The sequence below is a fragment of the Peromyscus eremicus genome, chromosome 13 (assembly GCF_949786415.1).
Source record: "Peromyscus eremicus chromosome 13, PerEre_H2_v1, whole genome shotgun sequence".
NCBI classification, from domain to species: domain Eukaryota; kingdom Metazoa; phylum Chordata; class Mammalia; order Rodentia; family Cricetidae; genus Peromyscus; species Peromyscus eremicus.
Genome location: NC_081429.1, coordinates 26715786 through 26733566, shown reverse-complemented (window position 1 = coordinate 26733566; position 17781 = coordinate 26715786). Strand labels below are relative to the sequence as shown.

Below are 17781 nucleotides of genomic sequence, written 5' to 3'. Positions count from 1 at the left end.
TTCTTGAGTGCTGGGACTGAAGGTGTGCGCCACGACATCCAGCCTTCAACACAGGTGTTATTACAAAGCCCCGAAGGATCTTGAACCTATAAACAAACTATGACAGGTCACTGAAAGCCCAAAGAATTCTTAGAAGTTACAAAGCCTTCTTGTTTGTGTTGCTGGGTTAGTTGGTTTGTTGACGGTTTTACTGTTGTTGATGTTTTGGGGTTTGATATTTTATTTTGTTTTTAGAGAGAGTTTTCCACAGTCCAGGCTAGTTTTGAACTCACCGTATAGCTGAAAATGACACTGTATTTCCAATTACCTCCCAAGTGCTAGTGATCCAGGTATGTACCACCACTGCCAATGAGAATTTACAAAGTAATATACAAAGCCCTTTATGAAAAACAATCTCAAAATAAGTTTATCAGGTCAGCTAGCTAAAACTGAGTGATAACAATGGCAAGAGCGGTGTCCTTGCTACACACTTGTTCTCATGGGGCATGGAAGGCATGCCACTGTAGACTCTGCAGTCACCCTTCTATCCACAAAGACCCTAATAAGGAGGCTTAGGAATGAGACCCAGGGGTGACAGAACTTAAGAGTTAGAGCTAACACTTTAACCCCTGCCAGCTGAGTACAGGGCTCATTGAGTGAAAATTATCGTTCTCTTTCAGTACCAATATTCATGATGAAAAAGAAATTCCAAAATCATGCTAATAATAAAATGCTTCCACAAACTACACAAAAAAAAATCTATAAATACATGAAGCTGCAAATAATTTCAAATGAAATCCTTAAAAGCTTGCTTCAAGTTTAATGCCTTTTCCCATTTAAGTAACAAGTCAGGCTACGCTTACAACACAAAATTAAGTTTCTGATGTTAGCCTTCCACCCGCAAAAGATGAACAAACCTCAAAAATAATTTCTGATGAGATTGGTGAGTAAACTAAGCAAGCTTGTCAAAGTAATTTCAGTCTAACCATTTCCTAAGTAAACAGTGAGCAATTTATAAATAGTGCCAATGCTTTTCCTAAACGCTAAGCGAAAGAAACCAGACACACTGTTTCTCCAGCACATGATTCCATGTCTACGAATGCCTAAAAACTAATGTGAGAAAACAAATCACTGTTTGCCAGGGATCGAGATGAAAGGGACGCATTGCAAAGGACCATAACGTGGACAACTGTGTATGATGTAAAACTCACTCCACAATGGAAACTAGTGTTTTTTTAAAGAGAGGGGAAAAAAAGAGCTGGGAGTTGGATAGATGGAGAGGTAAGGAGGATATGAGAGGAGTTGGGGAGAGGAAACCATGATGAGAATATATTATATAAAAATTTTTTTCAATTAAAAAATGTATAATTTTTGAGTACTTATTATCAACATGCTTTTCAAAGAATCCTTTCAATTAAAACATTTTAGAAGCCAGGCAGTAGTGGCACATACCTTTAATCCCAGTACTCGGGAGGCAAAGCAGGTGGATCTCTGTAAGTTCGAGGCCAGCCTGGTCTACAGAGTGAGTTCTAGAACAGTCAGAGCTATTACACAGAGAAACTCTATCTTGATAAACCTAGATAGATAGATAGATAGATAGATAAACAGATAAATAGATAGATAGATAGAGGCATTTTCAAGTCTAGAGGTTTAGTTCCATGGAAAAACATCTGCATACCATATGTGGAGCCCTGGATTCAGTCCTCAGCACTAAAGAAAAAAAGAAGGAGGAGGAGGAGGAGGAGGAGGAGGAGGAGGAGGAGGAGGAGGAGGAGGAGAAGAAGAAGAAGAAGAAGAAGAAGAAGAAGAAGAAGAAGAAGAAGAAGAAGAAGAAAAAACAACCTTGGTAGAAAAATATTTATTTGTGTAAAATCTATAATCTAAACAGTTTTTCACAAACTATAAGCAGTGTTTACTTCTTGACATCCTACAACAAATATCTTGGGCTGAAGAGATGGCTCAGAGGTTAAGAGCACCGACTGCTCTTCCAGAGGTCCTGAGTTCAATTCCCAGCACCCACGTGGTGGCTCACAACCATCTGTAATGAGATCTGGCACCCTCTTCTGTATACATAACAAATAAATAAATCTTTAAAAAAAAAAAAAAGAAAGAAAGAAATATCTTAAGTTGTCTTCTAGAAAAAGGCAAAAATAAAGAAGTGCTTAAACAGTGACCCTAAATGCAATGGAAACATTGCAAACTGTCCAAACTGTTCAGCACATACGGACACCAACTACCTGGCCAGCGCTTTTTCTTATATAGCGGAGGCTGCAAATTCAGGCCAAATAGGAGCCACAGAGCTAACACAGGGAAGCAGCGTGGCAGAAGCTGCACACTGGGAGACTGGAGAGCACATGGCCTTTCCCAGTTGAGCTGCTACACCGGGTACTGCAAGCTGATGCCACCCAAGGACAGAGGCTCCAATGGAGCTGGAGTTTCTGATGTTTAAACACGTGCAGACATCTGGACTCGGGTAATCTTTTCTGATTCTTTCCGGAATGAGGCTTCCATTTATTTTTTAATACCACCAAATAAACAATATCCATAGACAAAGCTCGTGACCTGGAGTCCACAGTACATGCTTTCTGAATCAGTTCAGCAGCAGAGGCAGGTCGTTCTACTAACTGCTTACCTCTTTAATTGTAGAGAATCCAGAATCCCACTAATGGTGGGATATTAGTGCAAGTGAAGTAGAATTAATCTCAAAATACAGGAAGGACAATCACTGGTTGAAAAGCCAAAGTCTAGGTCCATTTCTATGCACATTGATTGGTATAAAGTCCACATGTCTAAGCACACCGGCTGGTACAAGGAGAAATGAGTCTGAAGGAGCTGGAGTAAAGGGCAGCACAACTTTTACCGTCAGCGTCCAGACTCCACAGCTATGAAGTAATCCACGTGCTGAAACTTGAGGACCTCATTGCCCCAACTCATCCAACCTGGCTGTAAATTTCGAGCAAACAGTTCCAAACACTGCCCACCTGGCTTGATGTAGTCCTTCAGTACCTCTGTCCAAAAAGAAAAGAAAAAAAAATCAATATTAAGAAAGAAATCAGTTTCCTTTTATAAAGTAGAGAAGCATAGATGATATTTCAGATATTTCAGTTTTTAAGACAGACAGCAAACCAGAGTCAAGCATGTCATGGTCGGCTCTGCTATTCATGCCAGAAACTCAAAGGAGCATCACCTGCGGGCCTGGGAATGGCACCTGCGGGCTTGGGAATGGCACCTGCGGGCTCGGGAGGGGTACCCGTGGGCTTGGGAGCCGCACCCACGGGGCTTGGGAGCGGGACCACTGCAACCTGCACTAGTTCCGATTTACTGCTTTCCATTTGCAGATGAGAAATGAGAGCTTTAACGCCCACATATGTGACTCTCCAGTTTTCCAATACGGCTCACACGTCTCCTGAGAACTAATTTACTTGATTTTTTAATAAATGCAATCCATGCATTAAAAAAAAAAAACTGTAGAAACAATATAAAGACAATCTTCCTGGAAATTGAAGATAAACTATGAGTCTAGTATTAGCAAATACTTTAGTGAAATAATTAAGCAAAGAGTATACAGACAGAAGTATTCAAAAGTCGTTACTATAGCCCCATAGCTGAAACATGGAGGTTCTAAGACTATTCCCATTCTATAGTTCTTTGCCTAACTTTCACCATGCTATTTCCAGTTTAGGATCCCTTATTTATACGTTCATAACTACAACACCGAAAAACCATCTTTTTTGGAGAGAAGACACTTCATTTAGACTAGTTAAGTAACTGTGGTCCACACTGCCTGGGAGAAAGGAAAACCACGGCAACTTGTTCTTAAAAAGGGCTCGTTCACTTAGAGGACAAACAATTAAATCATTCTAACCCTGATCATGTTCTGGTTGCTCTACGAACCACATAACAGGAATTGTGTATAAAAATAGTTCCAAGAAGAAAGTACTTTAGCAAGCCGAATACAGTTCATAGTTGCTATGTTGGGTTGGCCTTAGAAGAAGCCTATCAAATTCTAAGAATGACAAGGCTTCTTCCGGACTTTTCTTTTTTCCTTGGGAAGGAAGGATCCAGCCCAGGACCCGTACATGCTAGGCAAGCACTCCATCTCTGAGCTATACCTCCAATCTCGTGGCTTCTTTGGGAATAACTGAAAGGTTTAAGAGATAACAAATGTAAACTTAGAAACACAATATAGCAGGGATGGATCGGGGAGGAGTTGGGGAGAGAGAGGAAGTGAATATGAATACATCATATGAAACTCAAATAATTAATTAAATTGTTACATTATTATTAAAAACATTTTGAGTGTCAGACTGTTCTTTGTCCAAGAGTAATATTCTTACTTATCACAAGTCAAAGAGAAATTAAAAGCTGTTACTGCCTGCAATTGAACTAACTCTAATTTAGGCTTTGGTAAGTTTCTAGATGTTGACATAAAAGACTCTGTTCCTTTCAAAAGTATGGAATTAAACATGGGACAACTTGAAAGAGAAAACTTTCCCTGGAGACCTAAAGGAGAAAACCCTAACTCCCCTTCTATTTTCTAGAAGTTACCATGGGCTACGCTACAGTGACATAAGATTGTGCTAAACCACCCCTTCTATTTTCTAGAAGGTAGCATAAACTAAGGTACAGTGATATAAGATTGTGGGTTTACTCAGGTTCTGCAGTCTTTCGGCAAAGATGTTCTCTTGATGAGGGGGCCGGGGAGACAGTTCAGCAGTTAAGAACTCTTGCTGCGACTGCGTGAACAGGAGGGTCTCTGACTCTTGCCTGCTCTTGGGCTCTTTTCCTCCTGTTGGGACGCTATGTCCAACTTCGATGTGATAGTTTTTGCTTTATATCATTGAGTTTTATTTTGTCATGTTGGGTTATCTGTTGGATGCCTGTTCTTTTCTGATGAGACACTGAAGAGGAGTGGATCTGGAGGTGGGGGAAGCTAGAGAGGAACAGGAAGGAGTTGAGGGAGGGGAAACTATGATCGAGATGTGTTGTATGAAAAGGGAATCTATTTTCAATAAAAGAAAAAGGAAAAAAAAAAAAAACCACTTGCTGCTCTTACAGAGGAGCAGGATTTGATTCCCAGCACCCACATGGTGGTTCACAACCATCTGTAACTCTAGTTCCAGGGGATCCAATGACCTCTGCTAGCCTCTGCAGGCATCTGGGATGCATATGGTGCACAGATAAACATGCAAACAAAACACCCATACATATAAAATAATTTTTAATTAAAAAGATGTATCTTGAGATTTTGAAGCAAGAGAGAACAGTTCATGTTTTGAGCATACATAAAACAGTTTAATAAGGTTCACAGGAAAAGTTCTAAGTAGTATGTACACACCATACATCATGCAAACCCCCAGAGTTATGATTTCACTGTAAAATTAGTTACTTCCTGATGGCTTTAACTTGTACCTCTCTATAGCTAAAATACATACACTAAACTAATGTGAACTCAAAAACAAAGTACTACAAATACTTCATGCATATTACTATGTAGCCAAAGCTTGAAGGTTAACTCAATTGAGTCATTCAGATTTTCCTCACAAATACAAGTTTGAGTTGAAATGTTTTCGATTCTAAAATGTGTTTGTGCTGCCCTCTACTGGCAGTACAGCAGAAACACTTCATAGACTGTTCAGGGCAAGACTAATTTTAAGGCACTCTCTTTAAACCTTTTCTCTTAAGAATAATCTTTAAATGTATTTTTATTCTATTTCAAATGAAATGGCAGATTAAAAATTAGTTTAGAATTGAAAGGTTTGGGGTCTTAGATTTTTTGGTAAATCTTTTATATCAAACTATAAACCCTAAAACAAATTACTTATAACTTAAGCATTGGTACACACCAAATGATAAACAAAACTCAAGTAAACAAACTAGATTTCATTAAAGTACAACTGGTGTTAAATAATCTTTTTTTCAAGGAACAATAGAGTTCACTTTCATCTAGGTCACAAACTAATGCACTAGCATTTACAGAGTCCCAAGTGTGAGGTTGCAGAGGATCCTTCTAAGCCACAGAATAGTCAAACACATCTGAAGATTTCTCAAATTAAAGGTACTGTAAGGACTGCTTTGCAAAGTTATTCAAGGTAACAGAAATCTTGAGTTCACTTTCTTTTGTTTGTTGTATGTCAGTATGTGTATCTGTGTTATACAGGTGTGGTACAAGCACTGAGCATGTAAATACCAGAGTGCACTTGCCAAGGTCAGAGTAGGTGCCTCCTTCATGGCTCTCTGCCTTATTCCCTTGAGACAGACTCTCTCATTGAACTGGAAGCACACCATCTGGCTAGACTGGCTGGCCAGTGAGTTCTCAGTGAAGCGCCTGCCTCTGCCCCTAATGATGGGGCTGCAGGCACACACAGCCATGCCCGGCTTTTTACATGAACACTGGGGACTTGAACTCATACTTCCTGAGCAAGCACTCTTCCCCACTGAACCATCTCCCCAGCTCCCCTAAGTTTACTTTCTTAAGTTTTCATTTCCTAGCCCACAAACTATACTCTGCAAAAGTAAAATTGATAATTGGCCCATAATTTTTAAACAGTAATGATCAAATTAGTAAAATATCGTCCTGAAGAAGTTATCTAACAAATAAACTTGGAATACCAAATTCCGGCTCTCAAAGACTTCCATGAGTAAGTCTTTAAACTCTCACTTGAAAAAGTTGAGCATTTACTGACTTTAAAATATATTGTAAGCAGTGTGAGCAATCCTTACCACTTTGCAGTATTAGGTATCATTACTCACTCTGAAAATGAGGGTGGCAAGGAAAAGAGCTGGGTAATCTGCCAAGCAACAGAGCCAGAATCCACATGCCTGTGAGCCAATGCCCAAGGCCAACATGGGCCACTAGTCCTTGCTGCTCAGTGACACTGAATGAGGAGCACGACACTGAGCACTCCAGCTTGAGGGAACTGCAGCCTCAGTTGCTGCCTTCCCATGTTGCAAAACAGTAGCCTGCCTTCAGGAGACATAAAAGTACCATGCTCAGGGGATCTAGACATCTGTTCTGCTGGGTTCCTAGTTGGAGGGCAAGTAAGGGATTTCCTGTTCTGAATCCTAAACATGAGGGCAAAGCAAGGCCACTCACTGAACTACATCCTCTGAGGCCCTGACAGCCTTTATCTGCCAAGGCTACTACTGGAGGGACAAAGATATAAAGAAAACCTGAGAACTGATGCTAAAGGATGGCTGAGATAATATAAACCAATGTGCTCTGTTTCATAAGTTCTGCAATGAATTTTCTACAGCATTTCACAATATTAAAACATCTCATTCACAAACCGACAGACCACTTAAATACTAAATTCAATCCTTCTTTGAATATTTCCCAAATTCTAACAGTTCTGTTTCACAGACACGTACCGGCCAGAGGTGGCTTATGTGAGTGAAGAATGCAGGGTACACTGACAATCAGTTTCTGATCTGGAACAGGGGGCACTTCTACATCTGTGTTCCTAATTAAAACAGAACAAGAGAGCAAACTATTACTTAAAGGATCATTGTTAATTATATGCTACAGTTGCATCATTTTTTTTCTCTTCTAAATAGTAATTAATTCTATTAATAAATAAATTCAAAGACAGAATCAATGAGGAAAATCAATTTTAAAATTCAAACATTTTTAGAATGTTATTTTTCGTATTAACTACCATACTCTTGATAAAACAAAAGTTAGTATAAATTTTTATTTATTATCACTTTTCTTTTTTTTTTTTTTTAGATTTATTTATTATGTATACAGCATGTACGCCTGCAGGCCAGAAGAGGGCACCAGATCCCATTACAGATGGTTGTGAGCCACCATGTGGTTGCTGGGAATTGAACTCAGGACCTTTGGAAGAGCAGTCAGTGCTCTTAACCTCTGAGCCATCTCTCCAGCCCTATTATCACTTTTCTTACCTTAATGCTAAAGCAGCTTTTTCTCGAACTCTCCCCAGTACAAGACACTCATAAGGCTTTTTGTGTGGAGAATCCAATGGGAACACGAACTCCCCTGAATGTGTGATCTAAAAGGAAGGATCCAAGGAAAGCAATTTTTTTCCTGTCATTATATAGTTTCCAGCAAAAAAGAGAAGTTGTTAAACCTCCAGGCTAGGATTGTCTAATAAAAAATATAGTGTGAGCCCAAAATCCACATATATAATTTTAAATTCTCTAGTGGTGACAGTAGAAAGAAGTTAAAAAAAATGCAAAGTAATTAATCTTAATTGCATTTAATCTAGCATGTCTAAAACAGTATTTTCACATGCAATCAATTTGAACAGGTACCATAATATATGACATTCTTTCCTCCATAGTGGGTCTCTCAAGTCCAACATATATTTAACACTCAACGGTACCTCTCCATTTGCAGGACACAGTCAAGCTCTAGAGAGCTACATGTCACAGTGGCTACCATACTGGACAATGTAGCTACAAAGAATGTTTCAAACTCACATAACGTGGATATTTTAAATATATTGAATTATTATCTCACACATAAACAATCTCTACTTTTTATGATCACTTGTTCCTGGAAACCAGGCCATTGTTAATTCAGTCATTAATTCACTCAAATAACATTCACTGATCACTAACCACGTGACTAAGCAGTTACAAATAAAGCCTTCTACACTTGAGACGGCAGACTGCCAGAGAGTGGGGGAGGTGACGAGGTAGAAAAGACCTGGTACAGAGACTGGCTCTTGGCACTATAAATTCCAAGCTGGCAACTTAACAGGATCCTATCTACAAAATAAAATAAAACAGAGCCTAGAGGGTAGCTAAGCATGGTTACATAGGTTCGAGGTCAGCCTCAGCTACAAAGCAAGTTCAAGGCAGTGTGGATTACAGGAGACCCTGCCTCAAGGGGGGAAAAGCAAACCAACAAAACAACAACAACAAAGAGAAAGAAAGGTTCTTGGTTCCTGAATCTTCTCATACACTCTACAGTGGCCTTGCTATTCTCTGCTCTCATCCCCACGAACAGGGGCTAGGGATGGGTAATGCAAAGGGCAACGAAACTGTTGGTGTGTGGAGAAGACAGTAAAGGCAAGACAGTCCCAAAATTCCTGCTTGTTCATTAAACTACAGATACCACATGGGTGCACACACATGTGTGCATACGTGTGTGCACACACTCAGGCACACACAAAAAATTTTTTTAATAAACTAGAGCTTTTTATAACTTCATTCTGATCTCTCCCTGATTTCCCAAGGCCAGCGGTTTGGAGCCCTGCTGCAAAGACAGAGGATAAACAGACGAACACCTTGAGAACAGGAAGATTCAGGCACAAAGCACAGAAAGCTCTCATCAGCCCGATGAGGACACCAGGGATGCGGACGCAGCGAGAACAGCCGGTGTCTTCCCGTGAGCAGTAGGTGACACTGTGTACGTCACAAAGGAGCTAACTTCTCAACTCACTTTTACCCAGTACCATTCCGCAACGACTTCCACAGACCACGAAGGATAGAGTTCCTCCTTCACAAAACACAGGTGCTTCTGCCTGTTGGTCACCCACGTAACAACCAGACAGTCGGCAGCAGCCAGCTTAGGAACAGGCATTTGCTTTATCTGCTGTGGTGATAAGCAACTGTACCTAAAAATGAACAGGAAAAAAAAAAAAGGAGAAAACTAACTTCAAGAAAGAAATATGAGCAGGAAAAGAGCTGCAGGGCACCAACCCCACAAACACAAAGTTCCAGGAGCCACTCACGCGTGGCAGGTATGGAGTCACACTGACACCTGGTGGATTCGCTGGCACTTACACATGCACCAATTTTTCTGTTTTATTCGTTTTTTACATTGCCAGGCTGTATGTTTTTTATTTTTTTAGTTACTTTCAAATGACTTACATTTTGGTAATTTTCCCACACGTAATATGCTTTTTTCTCTCAGACTTAAACAAATATTGTCTGGATTCCATCATTATGTGTTTCACAGGAGCCCCATTGGAGTGAGTCTTGAAATTAGTAACCCAAATGGTGACATCGCTTGGTACAGGAAGCATTGGCTGTGAGCCCGGTGATGCAAAAGCCAGCTGACTTTAGGGAGGTACCGTGCCCCACTGTAAGCCTAAGTCTTGCACACACTGCTGACCCCGAGACCTCCTATCACCTTGCCCAACCTCACCTTCCCAGTACAGTTTCAAGCCCATCTACCACCCTGCTCCTGTCTTCCCGTTTTCTCTCAAGTCCGCATGCTCTCATTTTGAAGGCCCAGTGTCTTCTGCCTCCTGGCCACTAACAGTACAAAGGAAACTTGTTTTGCTAGAACATTACTTGCTCTACAAATATTCAAACAAATACAACTCTTTCTCCAACACTCCACATACAACTGGAAATGCCGAGTTGGTATTCTAGTATCCCCGTTATTGCTTCTAGATGCTATCAACATTTGCAAAACCTCTACCTCAACAAGGAAAACCTTGACACTATCCTGGGCAACTTCAAAGTACAACCCATATAATGTGCACACAAGTGTTAATTCACCTATACAAACAATATATGCACTTACCCTCCAACAACCCATTCCAATGACATAACTAAGGCCTTGTCATTGTGCACACATGTGGAGGTATGCATGTGCATATACACACACACAATAAGGACTGAACCTAGGCCCTGTGCATGCAAAGCACACACTCCACCACTGAAGTATGCCCATGCACACATAGCCAATGTCACAATACAATTCAATTACTTCACACAGATAAATGAGGTGAAGGAAAATGCAGAGTAAAAGAATTAGACCACTGAAGCTTTCAGTCTGTTCTCAAGTTCTCAAACCAGTCATGGATTCTTTTATTTCCTCAGGGTTACCACTTCTCAGCTCCTTTTGTTCATTATTTCCCTTGGCATATGAAGTTATCTCATACTTTAGTTAAAATAAAGCCACCAAGTCTCTTCAACTACCACACTATCTCCTTCCTCCTTAACACACTTTACTCATCTACTTCAACACATGTTCTCCTTGGGGAAATGTATGACAGTGTCTACTGAAGTTTATCCTTCCAACTGTCTCCTCATTCCTATATTCCAATACCCTGTAGTATCAATTATTACTTCTGCATTTCCATCCTCTCTGGTAGTTTATCATCATACTTGGATTATGCAATTTGAAAAGAAACGGAGAGAATGAGGAGAGATGGGGACAAGGGAAATGAAAGAGAGAAAGGAGGAAGGAGAGGTTTTTCAGATATTTATTTATTTTTGTTTGTTTGTATTGGCGTGTATCTGTTGTAGCGTGTGTGTGGAGGTCAGAGAACAATTGAGGGAGTCAGCTCTTTCCTTCCATCATGTGAATTCCAGGGACTAAACTCGGGTCATCAGGCTTGACAGTGGGTGTGTTTTCCCAGTGAGCCATCTTGCAGGCCCAACCAAGTCTCATTATTTTAGCCTGGAATGTCTCCCATTGGCTCATGTGTGGAGAGTTCAGTCTGGATTGTGGTGCTGTTCTGGAGACTAGCTAGCCTTAGGGGTGCAGAGGGCTGGCTGCAGTAGATCACTAGGAGGGGTGGAGATCTTCGAAGGTTACGCCCACCACTGGTTGCCATCTAGTGCTCTCTACTTCCTGTCTGCCGCTATGTGCTCCTGTACCTGTGAACAGGGGCCATGCTTTTCCTAATGTGATGGACCGAGATTTCGAAAAGCGTGAGCCAAAAGCATACCTTTCCTTCCTTAAGATGCTTCTGTCGAGGGTTTTGCCAGTTTCCTCCCAGGGCTAACTAGGCTAGGGTTGCCATGGACCTAAGTCTCCCTACTTCCTCTCCTTCGTTTCAGTCCTCTGTCAATGCCAAAGAAACTTCTACAACTCTACTCACTCAGAAAAAGATACGGAGTCTCCCCAGGGGCAGGCACCCGCATCCGGTTCTGACATAAAGCAACATTACATTGAAGGGGTCGGGAATAGCTGGCAAACTTTTCTTAAGCAGATAAACTTGGTGGAAGAACTTAAACAGGGAAAAGGACTCAGATCGCAAGCACCCTGGGCTCATGCTATCCGGACCGTCACACTCCCAGAACACTGGCTTCCCCGTTCTCACAGGGACAGTTTTCAGAGTATTTTGTCACGGTAGAAGAAGTATTAGGTGAAACCTCTGCACTGACATTTTTCAGTCGCTATGGATTCCCGACTGCCTTAACTTACTGGAATGTTTGGAGGCGAGGAAATACTCACTCTCTCTGGTACCTCTAAACTCACAGAAATCACTGAGCAAATTCCAAAGGATGCATCCTTATGCCTTACGAGGCTAACTATGCAAAAGCACCTACTTTTCAAAGGTAAGGTACATCTTCATACATCTTTTGAATTAGAATACAAACAGGAGCCGGGCGGTGGTGGCGCACACCTTTGATTCCGGCACTTGGGAGGAAGAGGCAGGTGGATCTCTGTGAGTTCGAGGCCAGCCTGGTCTCCAAAGCTACAGAGAGAAACCCTGTCTCGAAAAACCAAAAAAAAAAAAAAAAAAAAAAAAAAAAAAAAAAAAAATACAAACAGGATTTCTTATAGAACTTTCACACAGGCTAAGTTTTAGTTGATCCATGTTCTGTACTCCTCCCCCTCATCTCCCTGCCCCCTACTCGTACCCTTCCACCCCTAGTCTTCTCCTTTTTCCAACTTTCATATCATAGGTATTCTATTACCTCCTCTACCCTCCTCCCTTAAAGTAGCTTATGACTCTGTGTTATGTCAAAAGAAAAATATTTTTTTATTTTTCTAAGACAGGGTCTCACTTACCAGGCTGGCCTCAAAGTCATAGAGATCTGCCTACCTCTGCCTCCCAAGTGCTAGGATTAAAAGTATGCACCACCATGCCTAGCCTGGCCAAAAAAAAAAAAAAATTTCCTAAATAAAACACTAAAAGCTTAAGCAACATTGAAAAATTAACAAAGTTGCCAGGCAGTGGTGGCACACGCCTTTAATCCCAGCACTTGGGAGGCAGAGAGGCAGGTGGATCTCTGAGTTCGAGGCCAGCCTGGTCTCCAAAGCTACAGAGAGAAACCCTGTCTCGGAAAAAAAAAAAAAAAAAAGTGCTGGGCAGTGATGGTGCATGCCTTAATCTCAGCACTGGAGAGGTAGATCTCTGTGAGTTCAAGGTCAGCTTGGTCTACAGAGTGAGTTCTAGGACAGCCAAGGCTACTCAAAGAAACCCTGTCTCCCTGTCTCGAAAAACAAAACAAAATGACAACAACAAAAATCAAACTTCATGCTTTATATAATTCTGAAGAAAGCAAACAAAAAAAAGGTTGAAAAAAAATATTTGCTAATCATGTATCTGATAAGAATCCAATATCTAAAATATAAAAAGACCTCTTACAAATCAACAAATTTAAAGATGCAACCTTAAAATATACATAGAAGCTTTTCTATAGAACATAAAAGAACTGATAAGAACATGAAAAACTGTTAGGTATGGTTCGTCTTTAGAGAAGTACAGATCAAAACCACAATGTAATACTTCATAGTAACATAGTTATAATTTGAATTATAAATAACAAATATTGGTAAAGATGAAATGTCATACACATTATTGGTAGAGATGTAAAGTGATACAGCTACCATGGAAAATTGTTTGGTGGTGCCTCAAATTTTTAAGGATGGACTCATCACAAGGCACAGCAACTTTATACCTAGGTAAGTGTCCAAGAGCTAGTCAAACTATAGAGTTTGAAGGCACAGTCTTCATAACTGACCTCACTTTCAAAATCAATTATAATTCTCTAAAACAACCTCAGACTCAACAATCTGTCAGAAAATTTCACAAAACTTACTAAATGTTGTTACAGTCATTGTTATGAGGAGTCACAGGAAACTGAAGGCACACATCTCAGTGTAGAGCATGATCTACAGTTTCGGTGTGCTACAAAGGCTTTTGGGACAACTGGTAAAGTCTGAATAAAGTCACAGATGACACCAATGTGTCCACAGAAATTTTATATTAACATTAGTTATCTACTTGATAACTGCATTATGATGATATAAGAGCACCTCTGTTTTTTTTCAAATACACTTCAAATTTTTAAGAGTAACTTTCTCTTATTTCATTTTCAAGTGGTTCCAAAAAATATATAGACATATATAGAGATACAGATATAGATACACTGACAAACAGATATCTATACACTCCGGAATAGATACATGATTCTTCGCACAACTCTTACAACTTAAAAAGAAAATTATTACACACCTTATAAAGAAAATCCAAAGAAAGCTAAAGATAAGTGTTGAGAGGAAGAACTTCAATCTAAGTTTATAACAAAACAAGAATTGTTATATCTGGAACACTGAAGGGTGAGAAGAAACTAAAAGCATTCATCGAAAGTACCAGGGAAAGTTTCTTCAAGTGATAAAGATGTTAGTAAAAGTAAACACCATCCCTGTCACTAACTGAGCTTATCCTATGAGATGACAGGAACTAAACATACAAACCATCTGTGAACTAGAGGATTCACTCCCTGCACATTACTCTAAACTACAAGAATGGCACATGGCTGAGTTTCCAACCAGGATGGGGAAGAAGGCAAAAGGATGGCCTTAGTGTTGCTGAGAAAACCTTGAATGGTTCAGGCCTCAGTGACAGCTGTAGACACTGTTTCACAGATATATTAGCTCCAGTTCAAGTATCTAGAATTAAGGAAGTTAATTTTTTTGATGAAAGCATTGTTAGTAGCTTCAGATAACTGCTATCGTGTTTATAGTATACTAAACTAAAATTCACAAAGGACTGAGGTTTCCAGAATGCAATCTAGCAGGTAAGTCGTTCCCACTCACCTGTTACTTCTTTTAACCGATTTGTTCTCCCACGGTGGATCAATCACAATGACATCAAATGTCTTACCGCCTGAAATCAAAGGCACAATTTCAAAAAACATCTTCTGTATGTGATGAGTTTAAGAGCTAAACACTGGGGACTGAGGGGAAGCCATGGAGCCCACAACTCTCATAAGCGAGCTCTGAACTGAATCCCCAGAATCCTTCAAAGATAAAAACTAAACAAGTAAAACACACACACACACACACACACACACACACACACACATACACACATACATACACAAACACACATGACTAAAAATGAAATTAAGACAAAAAATTTTAAAGAGGGACCAGCAAGTGCTCTGCAGGTAAAGGCCACCAAACCCGCTGATCTGCGCTGGATCTCAAACCCACATAAGGGTGGAAGAGAGAGTCCACAAAACTGTCCTCTGACCTCTACACATGTCACAGATATACACAATGATAATAAGAAATCAATACATTTCAAAAGTAAAGTACTGTTTTTTGAACCTAGGACCTTGGACATGTTCAGCAAGCTGTATAACTGAGTTATAGCCCCAGCCCAAGGACTTTCATTATAGACACAAATACAATGGAATACAACAAAAGAGTTTATGGCATTTATTCAGTTACTGTCACTCTGGACCTTTGAGACAATAGCGATTGTAATTGTGCACACTGACTTTTGCAGAGCCATCTACGGATGGTTACAGTCCACTGAGCTGTGTACTAAGAACTTGAAAATGCCCTTATTGTTTGGAAGGAGTCTGGTGGAAGATTCACCTAGGCTCCCTTCCCCATCTCTTTCCCCAAACCCACCCCTTCAAAGCCTGCTGGACACAGCCCCTCCCCTAGAGAGGCCCAGGACGACTCCCACAGGATATAATATAAGCGGCATCCCAAAAAACAGACTCTCTCTGCAGGGCCAGGGAGTCACCCGGGAGCGCTTTACCCATTAAACCTGGGCTTTTCCTGATTCGATTTGTTGTGATGGCCGAGAGGCCTTCAGGAGGCCTAAACTTATCACTTACAAGTCTGGCAGTCTCATTTATGGTCCTCCTGACCCTATGTACTTTTTAACTCTCTCTTTTTTTTAACTTTTTATTTTGAAATTTCAGTTTTACAGCTGATATAGTAACCATAAGAAAAAGAAAACTTCTCCAGTTATCCCAAAATCTTTTCTTCATTTTTCTTTCTTTCTTTCTTTCTTTCTTTCTTTCTTTCTTTTTTTTAATGCAGGCCAAAATCAGAATCACATTTTGCTCCTATTTCAGATTATTTCAGATGTCCCTAACTTGGGTTTGGTATTTCCTCATCACTAAATTTAGATCATCTATTTCTGGCAAGAGTATTACCAAAGTAAGTCTGTCACACTCTCCCACCTCTCCTCCAAATACAACCCCCAGCTCTGTAGCAGACTACCTGTCGTGGCCTCTCCCCACTCTTTGCTACCATTCTTGGGGACTAAGCAGATCCTGATGAAACACCACACTTTTCTCCCTCCTGTGGACCCCTTCAGGACTCTCCAAGCCCATCCCCATTCCTAAGTGTCAGCTCCCAATATTGGGATCCTATCCATTGCAATTCTAGAATCCAATCTGAGAAGAATTCCCTACCAGGCAACACACAGACACCAGAGTCTCCTAAGAAAAGGGGGAGGGGACAGAAACCAAGGAACAATACATCCACCCAATAAAAACAAGACAAGGTATCAGCACCTAGAATTAGAATCTTCCCAATCCCAGATGCCTAGACTCCAGAGCAAAAACACAATCAATAACAATCAGGACAGTATATCTCCACTAGAGCCCAGCAATTCTACCACAGCAGGTCCTGAATCTTCCAACATAGATGAAGCACATGTAAAAGACACTAAAACACCCTTAATGAAGATGCTAGAGGTCCTTAAAGAAGAAACAAATAAATCCCTTAAAGAAATATATGAAAACACAGTAGAAGGAAATAAATAAAACCATTTAAAACCTAACACTAAAGAAAGTCCCCTAGCCACAAACTAGTCAAAACACTAAATGTATAGAACAAAGAATATTAAAAGCTTCAAGGAAATAAGACCAAGTAACATATAAATGCAGACCTATTAAAATGATACTCAACTTTTCAATGGAGACTCTAAAAGCCAGAAAGGGCTGGACAGATGTTCTACAGACGCTTAAGAGACCACATATGCCATCCCCATACTACTATACCCAGAAAAACTTTCAATAATGTTAGATGGACAAAATAAGACATCTCATTATAAAAGCAAATTTAAGCAATATCTATCTATAAATCTAGCCCTACAGAAGATGCTAGAAGGAAAAATTCAACCTAAAGAGGCCCACCACACCAAAGAAAACACAAAAAATAAATAATCCCAAACTAGCAAATCAAAACAGGGAAAACACACACCACCACCACCACCACCACCACCACTACCACCACTACAACAAAATAACAGAATCACAAACACTGTTCATTGATATCTCTCAACATTAGTGGTCTCAATTTCCCAATAAAAAGACACAGAATAGATGGATGCAAAAACAGGATCCATACTGCTGCTGCATCCAAGAAACACACCTTAACAGCAAGGATAGACATCACCTCAAGTTAAAAGAATGGAAAAAGATATTCCAAGCAAATGGACCCAAGAAATAAGCAGGTGTAGCCATTTTAGTATCTGACAAAATAGCCTTCAAACCAAGACTAATTAGAAGAGATGAAGGATATTACATATTCATCAAAGGAAAAATTCACCAAGAGGACATTGCAATTCTAAACATCTATGCATGTATACAATGGCACCCAAGTTCATAAAAGAAACACTACTATAGCTTAAATCACATACTGACCCTCACACATTTTTGTTAGTGACTTCACTACCCCACTCTCACCAATAGATAGGTCACACAGACAAAAACTAAACAGAGAAATGGTGGAGCTAACTGATATCATAAACAAAATGGACCTAACAGATATTTACAGAACATTTCACCAAACACGAAAGGATACACCCTCTTCTCAGCACCTCATGG

General features: G+C 40.2%; 1 protein-coding gene across 1 annotated transcript in view; it reads right to left on the bottom strand.

Annotated features, from left to right (window-relative positions):
- Nucleotides 1-2111: 2111 nt before the first annotated feature.
- Mettl4 (methyltransferase 4, N6-adenosine) overlaps nucleotides 2112-17781 on the bottom strand; it is a 33585-nt gene continuing 17915 nt past the window's right edge. Inside the window, exons 5-9 of the mRNA XM_059278220.1 lie at nucleotides 14741-14810; nucleotides 9392-9566; nucleotides 7888-7994; nucleotides 7351-7442; nucleotides 2112-2987 (exon numbers count right to left, since the gene is read on the bottom strand). Of these exons, the coding sequence (XP_059134203.1) occupies nucleotides 2842-2987; nucleotides 7351-7442; nucleotides 7888-7994; nucleotides 9392-9566; nucleotides 14741-14810 (590 nt within the window). The 3' untranslated portion in view covers nucleotides 2112-2841. The remainder of the gene's footprint in view (nucleotides 2988-7350; nucleotides 7443-7887; nucleotides 7995-9391; nucleotides 9567-14740; nucleotides 14811-17781) is intronic.